Source organism: Apteryx mantelli, chromosome 19 (assembly GCF_036417845.1).
Source record: "Apteryx mantelli isolate bAptMan1 chromosome 19, bAptMan1.hap1, whole genome shotgun sequence".
Taxonomy (NCBI): domain Eukaryota; kingdom Metazoa; phylum Chordata; class Aves; order Apterygiformes; family Apterygidae; genus Apteryx; species Apteryx mantelli.
In genome coordinates, this window is record NC_089996.1 from 3,620,019 (window position 1) to 3,637,160 (window position 17,142).

General features: G+C 41.0%; 1 protein-coding gene across 3 annotated transcripts in view; it reads right to left on the bottom strand.

The window, feature by feature from the left end:
• B3GNTL1 (UDP-GlcNAc:betaGal beta-1,3-N-acetylglucosaminyltransferase like 1) overlaps positions 1–17,142 on the bottom strand; it is a 138,711-nt gene that overhangs the window by 31,535 nt on the left and 90,034 nt on the right. For 2 of the 3 annotated variants that reach the window (XM_013960868.2, XM_013960867.2), the window contains exon 7: positions 11,732–11,827. The exons of the other annotated variant lie outside the window; for it this stretch is intronic. In XM_013960868.2, coding sequence (XP_013816322.2) covers positions 11,732–11,827 — 96 coding nt within the window. The remainder of the gene's footprint in view (positions 1–11,731; positions 11,828–17,142) is intronic. 3 annotated transcript variants of the gene reach the window in all.

The window sequence follows — 17,142 nt, forward strand, 5'->3', positions numbered from 1 at the left end:
GAAAGACTGAGAATCAACAGCAAAGTTTAAACCTTAAGTCTATTTTGCAGTCACCCACTAGACTGTGTTAGCCTGGACACAAATTTCATAGCATATATCAGCTTACTGCAGTAGACATATTTTGATTCAGAGATATCATTATATCACATACTTACTTGCAACTCATTTTATTTTGGACATTCATTTACATTATTCATCAGTATCATTAAAATGTATGGTAAAAAAAGAAAGTTTCTACAAAAGTGAAAGAATCTTTCAAACTGCTGTTGGGTTCTGGAGCGCTCTTTTGCTTTGCTTTAACTGGCAGATGTATTTCTGAAACGGTCTGTTCCCCCCAGGAACGAGCAGGTGCCTTGTATTGCTCAGCAGTGGCCTCTCGCATTACAAAGCGGCAGCCCTGCCATACATTTTTCAGGGGAGGAAAGATGTTGACTGTGTTATAGATCCTGCAGGGATGGGACTTCCTATGGCTCTTGAGCGTGTAAGGTTGTTGCAATACAAGAGTTTCTTCCCAACTGAGACATATTATTGGATCCAGATGGCATTCTGAACACCAGGAATCTTTGCCAAACAACCAAACTTTTAAGGGAGAAGCTCTTTAACCATGATGGGGTATTCTGAAGTATTTTTGGAAAATTAATAGCTACAGCTAAAAATATCAATTAACAATCCAGTAATTCAGCAATAGGCTACCATATAATTTTCAGCATGAATAAATATAATTAAGTTGTACAGCATACACATTACTGGACTACATAAAGACTTTTCCACATTAATAGGCAAAACCCAACCCTCTGTGCTCTGCTGCACTAAGGGCTATGCACCACCAGATAAACTTATCACCCTGCCTCACTAGCATGGGTTGTGCTGATCAGCTGCTGATTACAACTCCTAGGGAAAAATGTAATTTGAACCTGCTCTGTCCTAAGCAGCTTGCACCATTCAAATTAATAGCTCCCTTTAGCTTATTGCTTCTAAACAGGTGAAGGATTTGTGTTTACCCAGTATTTTGGGCACGTATCACTTGACTGTGCTGATGCTTGGCTGTACAGATGAGGGGATGATTTTGCACAAACCATGGGATGTCAAACAACCTGGCTTGAACTAGGCGTATTCCTTGCTCAGGGACTAAGCTCTAAATATTTGACAATTCTTTCTTGCCACCTCCTTATTGCTGTTCCAGTTTCCCACTCCTAGCAGATCACTGTGCACAAAACAGTGCTCAACACTAGAATGTACTGTAGTGCTCAACATACATATTTGGCAAGCTGCAAGCCAGCTACCACTGCAACAAGCAATTCTGGGTAGGATTTTTGCAGCTCCAGCATCAGTAATTAGTGCCTCATGCCCACCCTACATGCTTACCAAAAGGAGAATAAGAATATGGAGGGTGAGGATACTGATTGGCAATTTTTGGAAGGCTTTTAATGAAAGAGTTGCCCTCTATGCAATGCTGTTGCTCAGCTCCTGTAACAAGTAACGCATGGTGAGAGATTGTGTTGTAGACCTGGGGTGACCAACAGTAACTACTGTAGAACTGCAGGATGATAGAAGTCCGTTTTTAGGTAACTTGGGTAGAACTTATCATTAGGCTATAGAGGCATAAACACAATACGAGAGCTGTCTTTGTACAGGAGATGTATTCTGCCACAGAATCTCCTCATCCATCTGTCCATCTCCCTTCCCTCCCTCCAGCCTTCTCTCAATCATCTTTGACTTGTACTCTTCCCTTGTCCTCTTACCACTGACAAATGCTCTAGTAGGGTTGGCAGATCCTTGTGAGCAGAACCAGGGGAGATTTAAGCCTGTGTCAAGCAATCTAGCTTGTGAAAATGGGAATCTAACCCTAAAAGTTTTGTATTTCAATAATACATGCATTTTTTACAGAAAGTGATGAAAAATAAGGCAATAAAAGTAAATCTATTTGCACATCAAAAAAATCTTAATTTTGGGAAAGTTTAGCCACTCCGCCTTATCTGAGACATCAGGGAAAATCAGGTTGTAACTTGGAACACCTTTGATAACCAGATAAAAACATTACAGTAAATGTTGGGTAGAATAAGCCCAGATTTCTTTCATTCCTCACAGGAGACTAAAATGCTGAATAGAAAGAATGAATCAAAAAGGAAGTAACTTTTGATTCCATACTAACCTGTTTCTTTCAGTACTTTGAAAAGACTTTGGAAAGTACTTTGTTGCATTGTTAATTTTCTTTTTAACTAGCTAATTTTATACTGCACATTTTAGGGCATTAAGTAGAAAAATATTTCAACACTATAGCTGCATGAAAAGCAGATCAAATGATGCATATTATAGCAGTTAAGACTACACAGAAAAAATACTAAACTCAAGAGTACAGCAACAAAGCAGAGATGTTGAGTAAATATCAAAGTACTTATGTTTCAAAATACTTATGCCAACATCTGTCCAACAGTATTTCCTCGAAGTCTTGATCTCAATCTTAGACTTACAGAAATAACACATACAGAGGGGCTGGGGGCATATATGTGAACAAAAAAGATATCCCATTTTAAAGCTAGGTCTCACCTCAGAAACAAATGCTGTTCTGCCAGGCATTTAACTCTCTTCCTCAGCAGCAAAAACTGTTCAAAGCTGACTGCTAATGGGACAAACTACCAAGGTGCTGGAAGCTAAAACTAAATAAATAAAAAAAATGCAGCTCATCTCCAATTTAAATGCAAAGGTGAAGAAAACTGCCAAATGAAGTAGTTTACCAAGAATTAACCATCCTTCAGTCTTTATGCAAAGACCAGCTTTGTATTAAATTACAGAGGCACTCTGATAAGGAATTTCTTCTCACTGAAATTATTTATTTCAAGGAGAAATTATTAATTGAAAATGCTCCTCAGTTTAACTTCCTTTAGGATAGTCACCAGAAGTATGCAAGCAGACTAACCACAGGTTAACTCCTTATTAAATAGCTATTAATAGCTTGTCTTCAGGATTATCCAAGATGCTCTTTAAGTCTCTCTCCTGTGCAGACCACAGAATCTCAGAATGGTTGAGGTTGGAAGGGACCTCTGGAGATCATCTAGTCCAACCCCCCTGCTCAGGCAGGGTCACCTAGAGCACAATGTACAGGATTGTGTCCAGGCAGGTTTTGAATATCTCCAGAGAAGGAGACTGCACAACCTCTCTGGGAAACCTGTGTCAGTGCTCTGTCACCCTCACAGTGAAGAAGTTTTTCCTCATGTTCAGATGGAACTGCCTGTGTTTCAGTTTGTGCCCGTTGCCTCACGTCCTGTAGCTGGGCACCACTGAAAAGAGTCTGGCTCCATCCTCTTGACACCCTCCCTTTAGATCTTGGTATGCATTGATAAGATCCCCTCTCAGCCTTCTCTTCTCCAGGCTAAACAGGCCCAGCTCTCTCAGCCTTTCCTCATAGGAGAGATGCTCCAGACCCCTAATCAACTTCGTAGTCCTTTGCTGGACTTGCTCCAGTAGTGCCACATCCCTCTTGTACTGGGGAGCCCAGAACTGGACGCAGTACTCCAGATGGGGCCTCACCAGGGCTGAGTAGAGGGGGAGGATCACCTCCCTCCGCCTGCTGGCAACACTCTTCCTGATGCACCCCAGGGTACCATTGGCCTTCTTGGCCACAAGGGCACATTGCTGCCTCATGCTTAACTTGTCCATCAGCACTCCCAGGTCCTTCTCCACAGAGCTGCTTTCCAGCAGGTCAACCCCTAACCTGTACTGGTGCATGGGGTTATTCCTCCCTAGGTGCAGGACTCCGCACTTGCTTTTGTTGAACTTCATGAGGTTCCTCTCCACCCAACTCTCCAGCCTGTCCAGGTCTCTCTGAATGGCAGCGCAGCCCTCTGGTGTATCAGCCACTCCTCCCAGTTTGGTATCATCAGCAAACTTGCTGAGGGTGCACTCTGTCCCTTCATCCAGGTCATTGATGAATAAGCTGAACAGGGCTGGACCCAGTACTGACCCCTGGGGGTCGCTAGCTACAGGCTTCCAACTAGACTCTGCAGCGTTGATCACAGCCCTCTGAGCTCTGACATTCAGCCAGTTTTCAATCCACCTCACTGTCCACTCATCTAACCTACACTTCTGAGCTTGTCTATGAGGATGTTATTGGAGACTGTCAAAAGCCTTGCTGAAGCCAAGGGAGACAACATCCACTGCTCTCCCCTCATTTATCCAGTCAGTCATTCCATCAGAGAAGGCTATCAGATTGGTTAATCATGATTTCCCCTTGGTGAAGCCACGCAGACTACTCCCGATCACCTTCTTTTCCTCCACATGCTTAGATGAGCTGCTCCATCACCTTTCCAGGGATGGAGGTGAGGCTGACTGGCCTGTAGTTTCCTGGGTCCTCCTTCTTGCCCTTTTTAAAGGCTGGGGTGACACTGGTTTTCTTCCAGTCTTCAGGCACCTCTCCTGTTCTCCATGACCTTTCAAAGATGATGGAGAGTGGCCTAGCAATAACATCCACCAGCTGCCTCAGCACTCGTGGGTGCATCCCATTAGAGCCCATGGATTTGTGGGTGTCACGCTTGCCTAAATGATCTCTAACCTGATCCTCCTCTACCAAGGGAAAATCTTTCTTTCTCCAGACTTTCTCTCTTGCCTCCAGGGTCTGGGATTCCTGAGGGCTGGCCTGAGCAGTAAAGACTGAAGCAAAGGTGGCATTCAGTAACTCTGCCTTCTCTGTATCCTTCATCACCAGGGCACCCACCCCATTCAGCAAAGGACCCATATTTTCCCTAGTCTTCGTTTTGCTACTTATGTATTTGAAGCCCTTCTTGTTGTTCTTGACATCTCTTACCAGATTTAATTCCAAATGGGCCTTAGCCTTCCTCATCGCATCCCTGCATACTCTGACAACGTTCCTATATTTCTCCCAAGTGGCCTGTCCCCCTTTCCACATTCTGTATACTTCCTTCTTCTGGTTGAGTTTTGCCAGGAGCTCCTTGCTCATCCATGCAGGTCTCCTGCCCCCTTTGCTTGACTTCTTACTCATAGGGATGCTCTGATCTTGAGTTTGGAGGAAGTGATGCTTGAATATTAACCAGCTCTCTTGGACCACCCTTCCTTCTAGGGCCCTAACCCATGGGATTCCTCCAAGTAGGTCCCTGAAGAGGCCAAAGTTTGCTCTGCTGAAAGTCCAGGGCTGTGATCCTACTTATTGCCCTGCTTCCTCCTCGCAGGATCCTGAACTCCACCACCTCATGGTCACTGCAGCCAAGGCTGCCCCTGACCTTCACATCTTCAACCAGTCCTTCTTTGTTTGTTAGTACGAGGTCCAGCAGCACACCTCTCCTTGTTGGCTCCTCCACCACCTGTGTCAAAAAGTTATCATCAATGCTCTGCAGGAACCTCCTAGACTGTTTGTGTCTAGCTGTGTTGTCTCTCCAGCAGATATCAGGGTGGTTGAAGTCCCCCATGAGAACCAGGGCCTGGGATCATGAGGCTACTTCCAGTTGACTGCATTCACCTGTTGGAGGCATCCCGACTTGAGCCACATTTTGCCAACTACCCTGTCACAAACAGGAAGAACTCTCCACTTCCCATCTTTCCTAGTTTAAAGCCCTTCTTACCAGGTTGGCCAACCTGTTGGCAAAGACACATGTGCCCCTCTTGGTGAGGTGGATCCCATCTCTCCCCATCAGTTGTCAATCTTCAAACAGGGTCCCATGGTCACAGAAACCAAAACCCTGTTGCCAACACCAGTGGCACAGCCAGTTGTTAACTTGGAAAGTCCTTCTCTTCCTCCTCTCATCCATCCCCCTCACTGGCAGGATTGAGGAGAAAATGACCTGGGCTCCCAGACCCTTTACCACCATCCCCAGAGCTCTGAAATCCTGTTTGATGGTTTCCAATTTGCCCTTGGTGTCATTAGTGCCCACATGGAAGAGCAGCAGAGGGTAATAGTCTGATGAGTGGACAAGCCTTGGCAGTCTTTCCATGACATCTTGTATGCGAGCCCCTGGCAGGCAACAAACCTCTCTAGATAAGAGGTCAGGTTGGCAGACAGGTGCCTCCCATCCCCTGCAGCAGGGAGTCCCCCACAACAATCACCCGCTGCTTCTTCTGGGTGTTCCCGCAAGGCACAGGGTCTGTTGTCCCAGTTGCTTCTCTTGCAGCCATGTCCAGCTCTTCCTCATCCTGGAGGGCACTAAACCTGTTCCTCAATCGCAAGTCCTCAGGAGGAGTAGGAGCCTTTCTCCTCCTACGAGGAGTGACCAGCTTCCAGCCGCCTTCTACAGTACTGTTTCACATGGCACAGAGCCCTCCGGCAAATCCACTGCTGTGGGGGGTTGAGACTCCTGGAGCTGTACAGTCTCCAAGAACACCCTGTCTATCTCCTTCTCATCTTCTCGGATGCTACGCAGCCTACTGACTTCCTCCTGTAACTCCCTTACCTGACGACACAACCCATCAACAGCAGCCCACCTCCTGCAGGAGAGGTGACTGTCAGCCCAGGCCTCCCGGAGAGGCCCCAAGCACTCCCTGCAGCCTGAGAGCTGTAGAGCTGCATCTGCTGTCAGAGGGTCTGTCTGGGTCCCAGCCTCTGACACAGCCAACGCAGCAACTCCAACGGCTACTGGGGAATGTGCTCTGCGGCGTGTCATGACCATACTTGAGGAAGCGTACACTGCAGGGATAGGAAACGAAGGTGCCTTCTTGCACCCTTCTGCTCAAACTGCTGCACTCTGGGAGCCACACTCTAGGCCTGGCTCTTATATAGGCCTCTCCCTAGCACTGACTCACAGGGTGCTTGACCTGCCCTAATCAAGGGCCACCTGGATCAAAGGCCCCAACTCCCTCTGATCATGGGCAACCAAGAGAGCTCGTCAGCTACACCAAGCTAGAGCTTCTGCCAGGAGAAGTTAGGGCTTCCTGCAGTTGTCCTTGCCTAGCTTCCCCTTTCCTGCTCGCAGCAATCACCTTATAGTTCCTTGGGGGTCCTCAGAAAGCCCCACAACTTCCAACAAGGTCCTCAAAGTTCTAGTCAGAGCCCAAACACTGCTGCGCAAACTGCTGCGTCTGTTCGCTGCCTCTGTTAGCTGCGAGTCCATCTTATGGCCCATATCCAAATCATGTCTTTAAATCATTTTGGCTTGATTATAAAACATGAAGCCTGTATCAATGTTAAATATACTTCATTGCTTGCTCATCACAAAATTTATTTCATCCAAAAGGAGGGGACATGGTAAATTCTAAATGGTATTTAATAATACACTAGCAAAAAAAGTCACTAGACATGGGGGATGGGGTGAGCTTTCAAATAGCTTAGAAAGAGTAATTTATCTTTGGCTCCACCACTTTCTTTCCTTTTTAGATCAAATACTGATCTCTGTTCAGCTTTAATTATACCAAGCCAAAAATACCAGTGCCTGTGTTTTATCCGGATTTTTCCCTAGAGCACCTTGATAGGTTATTTGACAGACTGACAGTATTTTAATTCATGTTCCAAAAACCCAAATTTCTACATAGCCTTTTACCTTCCAGGCCTTATTGTAACTGCCTGCCTTTCTGGAGGGAATGACATTTGTGTGCTCTGGCAGAGAAAAATGGAAAAATGAACTAGTTAGTCTCTAAAAGACTACAAAGTTCTCTCTGAGCTGTGCAGTGTGTGCTGCTGTCTCCTCTGCACCAAAGCATACTTTGGCACCACCTTCACGTCTTCTGTGACCTTTTATCACAGAAATAGATCAAAACTGAGTTCCAGCCACTTTGCTCTGAACCACAGTTTGTATTCAGAAAGGCCAGTGGCTTATAATATGCTGTTCCATCTGGGGTTCATTATGAATAATTCCCCTCTGTTTACATCTCTAGATTAGGTTAGAACTAAGTTAGTTGTGCCATTTTTAGTCTGCATACATTTAAAAAGGAAGGTTAAAGACAGGGGTGAGGGGCTTTGGTTAAAAAAAGAACATTTTCTATGTGGTCCACCTTGGAAATAGGAGATCAAGTTTTGGCAAAAACACAAGAGAAAAAAAAACAAGAGTGGCATGCTATTGTCTTGATGGCAAAAATAATACTGCTTGAATAAAGCCATGACTACACAGTTTGCTGCATTTGCATGGAGTGAGGTTGGCAGGCTAGCAATGCTCATTCATACAATTCTTACTGTTTTCTAGGTTTCCTACAGCATTTACCTAAAGCAATAAGCTGGATTGTTTTAGTTCAGTGCCATTACAGACAAGTGACTAGAACAAACAAATGAGGTGGCTAAAGAAACACGTAACATGCCTTCCCAGTGATCTGCATTTGGATGTAACAAGCAGGTGAAAATCTGGAGTCCCATCGTAAGAATACATTTTGGTAGAAACCCATGAGGACAGCCAACTACAATTTCCAAGTGTTGATCTAGACAAAAACTGGGATGCACTCTCAAATGTATGTAGTAATAATTTGCATAGCTCCTAACAGATATCGTTGTCTATCACTGTGCATGGCTTTATAAGTTGCCAACTTTAATGGTTCACACAGCTTTGAAATCTGCTATTCATTTGATATAAGGGCTGGCAAATTTTTTCTCAGCGTAGCTTTATGTGATGCTTCTGAACACAGTTATGACTTTTCAACAACACTGCTAGCTATTAGAAGACACCAAAAAGTACAGTATAGGAGCAAAAACAATCATGGAGATAATGTGAGTTCTGATGAGTTTAGTAAAATCTTACTGCTTCTTTCGGTAGTGAAGTACTGCACTCTTTATATATATGGTTTGGATAACTTTCAGGAAGATTATTTCCCTTGAGTTTCCTGAAAAATTAAGTCAGAAATACAGCTCATGTGACCCTCCTCCTGTGGATACTATTAAAAATGTGATCCTTTCTATTAGATTATCTCAGTCTAAGCACACCATGAAGAAAGAACTTGCTAAAATCAACTGCTTTCAAGTACTTCTGCTTTAAATACTATTATTATTATATATTTTTTAACATTGGTGATCCCTTTAGCTTTGCTTGATAACATGAGGTTTCATGCTGAAAATATCTCAAACTTGGGCTCTCATTACGATCAGGTATATACAAAAATTAATCATATATCAGACGTTGCATAAATAACATCTCTATCATTTTATTTAGGTAGCACATAAAGCATATCTGTCAGGGTTCTTAGATACCATTTCTGAGGAAGCTATTTAGAATTTTGTTTGGATATTGCCACAGTGAAAACACACAGGGAATAAGTTTCCAGTGATTGCAGATCTTGACCAGAAGGAATTTTGTTTGTAAAAACATTTCATAAACTATTTTAAAAATCTGTTTCTCATAAAGCCTGCATGGACAGACAGATACATGCATACTTACCTCTAATAAAAAAGATCATTACATCAGAGGTTATATATTTATATTCTATCAATCCACCCCGCTATTAACTTAAAACATCAAATCACATTCCCTCCATGGAAGAATTCTCTTCCATTTGTTCTAAGCACTGAAATATGAAGAACAGGTGTTTGGATTTAATTCCAAATGAGAAATGCAGCTTTTTGGCATGGACACAGTTTAGCAAATGGAAAAGACTGAAATCTGGACATTTCTTGGTCTGTTTCTGTGTTTACTGGCAGCAATATGACACTTACAGGTTGCACTGTTAAACACTAACTCAAAAATGGAGAGGGAAGTGATCAAATTAACATAGTCAGATCACAGGTCAGGTCAGCACACACACGGGTAAGATCCTTGAGAGGGCTCAGTACTAATTTATAACAGCTCTATTGATACAGATAGAAAATCTTTCTTTGCTTCAAATTAATTCTTTTCAAGTGGAAAAGAATTATATCAGCACTAAACACTTCACAGTGCCAAATGCTAAAAGATTTAGGACCTGATGCTGTGTTCTCTAAACTCACACAGGATAAAGGTTTGACCTCATTGCTTATATTCACTGCTTCATTCAGATCTCTTGCCAACCCTGTTAGCATGGTATTTTTGTTGAAAGTCCTCCATGTCAGCCAAGGCAACAGATCTAACAAGATTACAAGGACATATCATGCATTGCTGCTTAAAATCATTAGGATTGTTAGCGTATTACATCTTAATATCAAGTGGCACAATTCCTACCTAATTATAACAAAAAAAAAAAAGGAGAGAGAAAAGGAAAGAAAAGCAAAAAGAGCAGAGCAATAGTCTGTTTAACTTAACTTCTTGAACTTTATCTTTAGATTTGTTGTTCTATTGTTCTTACTGTGTTTTAGTTTTGTTTTTTTTTTTGAACTTACCAATGATGTTCAAGAAGTTAAATCAAACATATTCTTCAGAGAATGAAAGTACAATGATAAGGAACAATAATTAAAAGAAGAAATAAAGAGCGTGGGTCAACAAATGTAGACTGTAATGGAAGCTAGGCTCCATTCCCTGGACTGCCACTCACCCACTGTCTAATTAAAGGCAAACCTATTAAAGCCAAACCTTTTCACCACTCTGAACACTTCTCCTGTTCTCTGTTCAACATCTCTTTAAATTATAATTCTTTTTGGCAGCTCAGAGAATATATTTGTATATCATCATATACCGACACCCACACATGCATATATGTATTTATATATACATACACATGCTGCATAGTACAATAGGGCCTCTTTTAGAGGCTATAAATATTATAGCTAAATATTATATTATGTTGTAGCTTACATAATAAAACATATATATTATGTTGTAGCTTACATAATAAAATAAGAAATAGCCTTAGCAGAATTTTTTTTTTACAGTACTATTAAATGAAGGCTCTCCCCTCCTCCAAAAAAACCAGAACCACCCATTCTAGCTCTAAAATTTTACTAACATCATTAGAGGGAAACCCCCTGAACTCCAAAACACAATGAATGGACCCAAATGGGTCTGAACTAGAATGATAAAATTTGCTAACGTATTTCCACTACTACCATAATAAATATCACCTGAAACAGGCCCACCCATATCCCAATATAATTCATCCAGTGATCCAAATATTCTCATGATAAACATGCAGATGACCCTAAAGCAACCAAAATGAACTTGTACACACAATCTACAAAAAAGAAAAACACTTAGCTATCAGTGGAGGAACATTTCTCAGAGAACAGTCATTTAATTGGTAACCTCTCAGTTCTCATCCTCGAGGGAAACCTACTTAACATCTTCCAAAGACAAGCTTGAAAACTAAAATTGACAACTGGATATAGGAGAACCACAGATACAGTGATAGTAGTTTTATGGCACATTGTAACATCCCCTTCTCCCTTTCTTCTTCAGGTTATGGATATAAATCTTTTTTTCTCCTTAGAAAAATCTACCTTATCTTTCAGAGATGGTTCAGTATCCATAACAAAACTACAAACAATTCATCCTGACTTTTATTTACCTTTCATATCTGCTGCTTCTAATTCAGGCCTGAGGAAGGGCTTGAATTTCTTGAAATCTTGTTTTATTTTTCCAGGTATGCTGATGTATCTAACAAAGCATGCTAGATTTATTTGCAAACACCATTTCAGTTATGTCCTTAAATCATCAGAGTTGCATCAAACCAACTGCATTTGGTTAAGTACTGTTTTCCATGAAACTGGAATCAAGAATGACGTATACATGACAGCCCAGATTTACTGGCCCTCATTTTGATCTATGTCCCTTTGCCTAGTGTTTCTTAAAACAGTTTTCAGGCTTTCAGAGGCTGTTAGTCAACAGGAAATAGTAGATGCAACAAATCTGCTGGAAGTCAGACCAGATGCTTCCTGGTCTACATATTCATCCACAGCACTCACCTTTCCACCCTCATCAAATTTGCCCACATGATAAAACCATTCTCGGGAACAGAACCAGGTTGGCATGATCACAGTAGGGCCATGGGAGGTAAATACCTAGGAAAAAGGTGGAAAAAACAAAAAAATAAATATAAAAAATCAAACCCAGGCTAATTAATACAATGTCAAAAATAGCATCTATTGGGAAACAAAGTAGATCTTACACATTCACCTAAAAATCTGCAAATACTTACTTATATTTAACCTTCAGCACAGAAAAGCTCCACTGAAATATTTGTTTATAATATAACATGTGCTTAGTGCTTAAAATGTAGCGTATGCCAGCATCTCTGAGGTGTCACAGCCACATAGATGAATCTCTATTTCCTGCTTCAGATTCCATGACCCTCTATTCTATCATAAGTTACAAACAAACATGGAATACTTGGAATTATACTTCAAATTTTGAGAAATATACTGGAAATGACAGTTCTATTAAAAGTGCCAATGCTGATAGTGAAGGGAAAGGATTGAAGAAAATCTTAAAAAATTACAGTTCTTAAACTTAACGCTAGAATTGCACATTGATTTTCCATTTTTTATCCCTTATAAATATATTAAATAGGAACTTCCACTGATCTTTTATTTCTGACAAAGACACTTAAATTATCAAGCTGGGACAAGTACAATACAATTTGGTTTTAAACATTACCAGAGCACTATGGATTTGCTACCCCAGTGGTACCTACCTTAAAAGGTTGTCAGAAAGAAAATGCTTTAGGGAATGAAAAGGGAGTGGCTATTAATTTCATCCTCTTGAATAGTGACAGCCAAGAATTATACAAATCAGTCTTTGCGGCTTTAAACAAACCTGTCGTGAACACAACTATGAAATAAAGCAGAATCTGGATTACGGAAGGTAAACCGATTCTTTCCTTTATTACAAGGTGAAGCATCCAGCCAAACAATAGACTGAACCTGCCAAACAGAACGGGCAAAGTTAAGGCAGCGAGCGGCCTGTGCCGTGTTCCAAGAACTCTACAGGAAATAGATTACAGCCTGATTTACACAGTGAGAAGAAAAAAAAAAACCCAAAACAAAAAAACCCTCCAAACACCACACCATTACTGCTACTCTTCAAACACTAATGAAAATGCTGATCTTATGAGCACATCATTCCATAGCATGCTATATTGGCAATATTAATATTCTCATATAGTTGAAATTTTTAAACATCAGTGCATAAGTGTAAACTTTGTCGCTTGCACTTAGGCATGTACACGCTCAAGGTGCTAAATAACTATCCCTCATCTTGATTTCAGCCTGAGATGGAGTTCCTCAAATTCTTGTCATGTCTGGATGCTTCCATTTCCATGGAGAAACAGAGATTTAGAAGCCAAATTTTACGCACCCAGTTCTCTACAGGCACTTAGATCAGCTCTCCAAGCAACTTAGTGTAGAAGTCTAACCAAAAGCTCATGGATGATCTACTCCCAGTGTTTTATGGCATGAACCATGTGACCAACTGCAGGCACCCACTTTTGGGTGAAATGCGCTGCATTCTAAACTCCATGGACATAACGATAGATTTACGCTGTCGAAAAGGGAGCCTAGGGTGACTTGCTTAGATGCTTACATTTTAGACAACCCTATTGAGTCAGAATAATCCCCACCACCTAATAACTATGATTTAACACATTAATGGCTTGTCCCTAACAGGGATACTCTGGCTTCTGAGGTGCTAAATGTTAAGAACTCCCCCCAAAATCAGTGGGAGCTGAAAGACTCAAAACAATCCCAGAAAATCAGAGTAGACATGACTAGTCAGTACATGGTTATTAGCTCCACACTAATTAATTACAAGGGCAATTGCCCACAACACACTGCACATCTTTCCTAAATCAAACACTGCTCTACAGCTCTGTCCATTTCAGAGAAGATACTGAATCACACAAACTCATTGATGGCGAGGTGGACGGGTTGCTACGTATGATTTCTGGGTCTTATCCTTCAAAAAAGACCTTGAACCTGGAATAGTACACCAGCTGAGAGTCAATGAAATGGTAAAAAACCTTTGTCTGTACGAATGCCTCAACATTTCCAGCCTAATGTCAAAATAAGCTTAAGCAGATCTAAATCTGTGCTGCTGCCGCAAAAGGCAAACTCATCCTACCTTGTCCCTTGCTATGTTGAAAACAGTGTTAGTGAAGCTGTGCAGCCAGCCAAGATATATATATACATTTTTGCTAGCTTCATTTTCAGCTGGATCTGCTCCCTGATCCAGCTAACCACATAACCACCACAGTGACACTAGTGTTTATGCGGGTAGGTGGATCAGGGAGCACACTAACACGGAAGAGCAGGGAGGAAAACAGGGCACCAACCACAGAGGAGAGCAAGACCATTCTCTTCAGCAGCTATACAGATAATCCACAGATAATCTTTAATCTGACAGGAGAAACTATATGCTCAAAGTCTATTTTTACAGTATGCCTGGATTAATTTAACAGCTCTCCCACCCGCCCTGCCTCTGGCTATGCACCCCTGTCACCTCCAGCAGCATTGGCTCTCACCTGACCCCATGGGCAGCTGGATCAGAGCACTAAGCCAGTAGGAAAACGATTCTTTTTTTAGTTAGTTTTCCATAGCCTTCGTTCTCTGAAGCGGTTCACTGTGGGGTCAAACTAGCAATACTGCTGACATACTGGAGGGGGAAGGAAAATGTTCTGGAGAAGAAAACAAGACTTCCCTTTTCGGTCATGGCCCACAGTTAATCAGTCCAGTCGTAATATAAAACTGCACCCTCTGCCTGTGAATGCTTACAGCAACGGGAGGAGAGCTGGCTCAGAAAAAACATTAAACTCCTAACAATTATATCGAAACACTGCAGCATCTGCCAAACTTTTGAAAGCTATTTCGGCTTCAGGAGAAGGAAAACAACCACAAACTTCTGCATTTGGGAAATTCTAGATGTCAGATCTCCTCTGGATTTTTTTTTTTGCCTACTCTGTTGTCACGCACACTAGCCAAAGCATTAAAAAATGGGGAAAGGATTAGAAGACACTGATAAAAGCCTTTCGCTTTGTGAAATTGCCACTTGAGATTTTATCTACAAAGGTTTTAGACTGTGTGGATTGGAACAAGACAAACAAACAGGACATGCTATCCTTAAAAATCAAACCAAAGTACAGTTTATGATGCAGCTCTATAACTGCTATGTTAATTTTTCTTGCAAACAATCCCCAGCTCTGTCCACCAAATGTTTTTTTTATCGCCTCAGAATCTTCTTGGGTCTTCAGTCCCCTTCTTTCACTAATTATTAGTGAATCCTGTACACCTGTAAGATCTATTTGAGGAGTTAATTCATTATACTGGAAGGCAATATGGAATTCTTCACATATAGCTGTCTTGGAAGATTAATCCTCAACTATAGTTAAATCTGCTGTTACTTACAGTACACTATAAGCTATAAGGATTATCTAAATATAGTCCAGCAAATGAAAACAACTTGTCAAAAAAAAAAATAGAGCTTGTAGATGAAGGTATAAATCTGTCCCAATTTAGAATTTCTAAGGAACACAGCATTTTATCCTAATTATACTGGGATCCATCTTCATCAGCTTCCAGATAACACACACAGGCTGCTATTTCAGCAACATATTTGTTAAATTATTTAGAATTTTTTTGTCATCTGGTTTTGTTCCAAGGCTCAAGCAGCAAGTAATTGCAACTGATTTACTCTGGTTGCTCTTGCTAACTGTTTGGCTATCAAATTACATTCAAGTTTTATACAGAATCTCGGGGAAAGAATTATAAGGAATATAAAGAGTTGGAAAAGCAATTTTCATTTGTTTTGTTTCAAAGCTGTCAGCAAGCACATGTGATTCTGGTCCCCAGCGACGTTCACTTCAGATCACATCAGCACCCAATAAGAAACTGAAATTCCAGGACAAAGAATGGCATTCCTGTGTTTACAGAGACTGTTCAAGCAAAGTTCTATTTCCTGAACCAGCAAACAAAATCTAATAGTAATGTGCCAAAAGAATACATGTAGATGGTGAGATAACCTCACTGTATTTTGCCACGCAGAACATGGACAGGAAGCTAGACAGCTCGCAAGAGCAACGTATTTAACCAAGTGCCCAGATTGCTCTCCAATGCAACTAGTTATTTCCCCAAAATACACTACACTGGAGTATTTATGGTAACTATATGCACACAGGTCGACGATTAGAAATGATCTCCTTTGTGAGGATGAATAAAGCTTTTTCAATACCCTGGATCATATATTAACACACAACTTTGAGGTATCCAGTCAGAAGGTGAAAAAGGAAACAAATAAACAAACATCATGTCAGCTGTATCCAGACCATGACCAAAGGTCAACACTCCTGATTTAGATAAAATGATGTGTTAAGAGGCTAGTGCATTGATTTAGCAGTGAATGTACCAGGATTTCATTACTGGAGAGTAGGTTTTACATCCGGAATCAGGGGTGTGTTTGCATGTGACAGAAGAGACATGGAGGTAGAGAAGAAGAAGGGATTTCTTATCCTACTTCAAAAAAATTATTAGGCAAATAAGATTTTTCAAAACAAGAATTACAACAAATTTTACTAAGCTTTAAGGAATCTAAACACCCAATCTGGTATGGATTACATTGAGTTAGTTTATATTATATTGAACTGTTTCACCCTCTCCTATGCCTATATAAATAATTGCCTAATCATTGGACGCTTTAAGACTAGCTGAAAATCCCTAAAGAAGCCATGATCTGGCACAGTAAAAAGTACACTTCAGAGATAAAACCTGCCATAGCCTTCTGTACTGAAAGACTGAAACATAAACAGTAATTCTGATACAGGCTTGACTAAAAATCAGCATTACCTATCCTTCATAACTCCAAACTATATTCAGGGGAAAAAAAAAAAAAAATCAAATTCAGGCATCCTGGGAATGCTGTAAGCTAAAACCAGTGAAAGCAAAGAGCATTCAGCACCTCTGAGAAAGTATTCCAGTTCTTCTCATGGAAAAATTTCAACCCACAGCTCCCAGTAACTTCTTCAGGATTTGAAGCCTTATTAAAAGCTGAAATGTTTCACAGTTTGCAAGAAATGCACACGCTCTTTGCAACAACAGAACTAATGTGAGCAGCTGCAATTTGTTGCCTTCTCACTTGCCGTATCTGTTTCTCTACCTGATATTTCTGCCACCAAATAAAGTGACTATTTGAAGGGATCTACACTGGTTGTTTTCTGTAACGACTACCTAGATTATACATGTAGTCCCCATTTCAGGATGTAGCTGGAGAATTCTACACTGCAGAGATTTTTTTCTTAAACCTCTAAGTAGGTTCCAACATTTTAAAAGTTATTCCAGTTCAAATTAAAAGATAATATTTTCAAAAAATTGGTTATATAAAGTAAAACGAT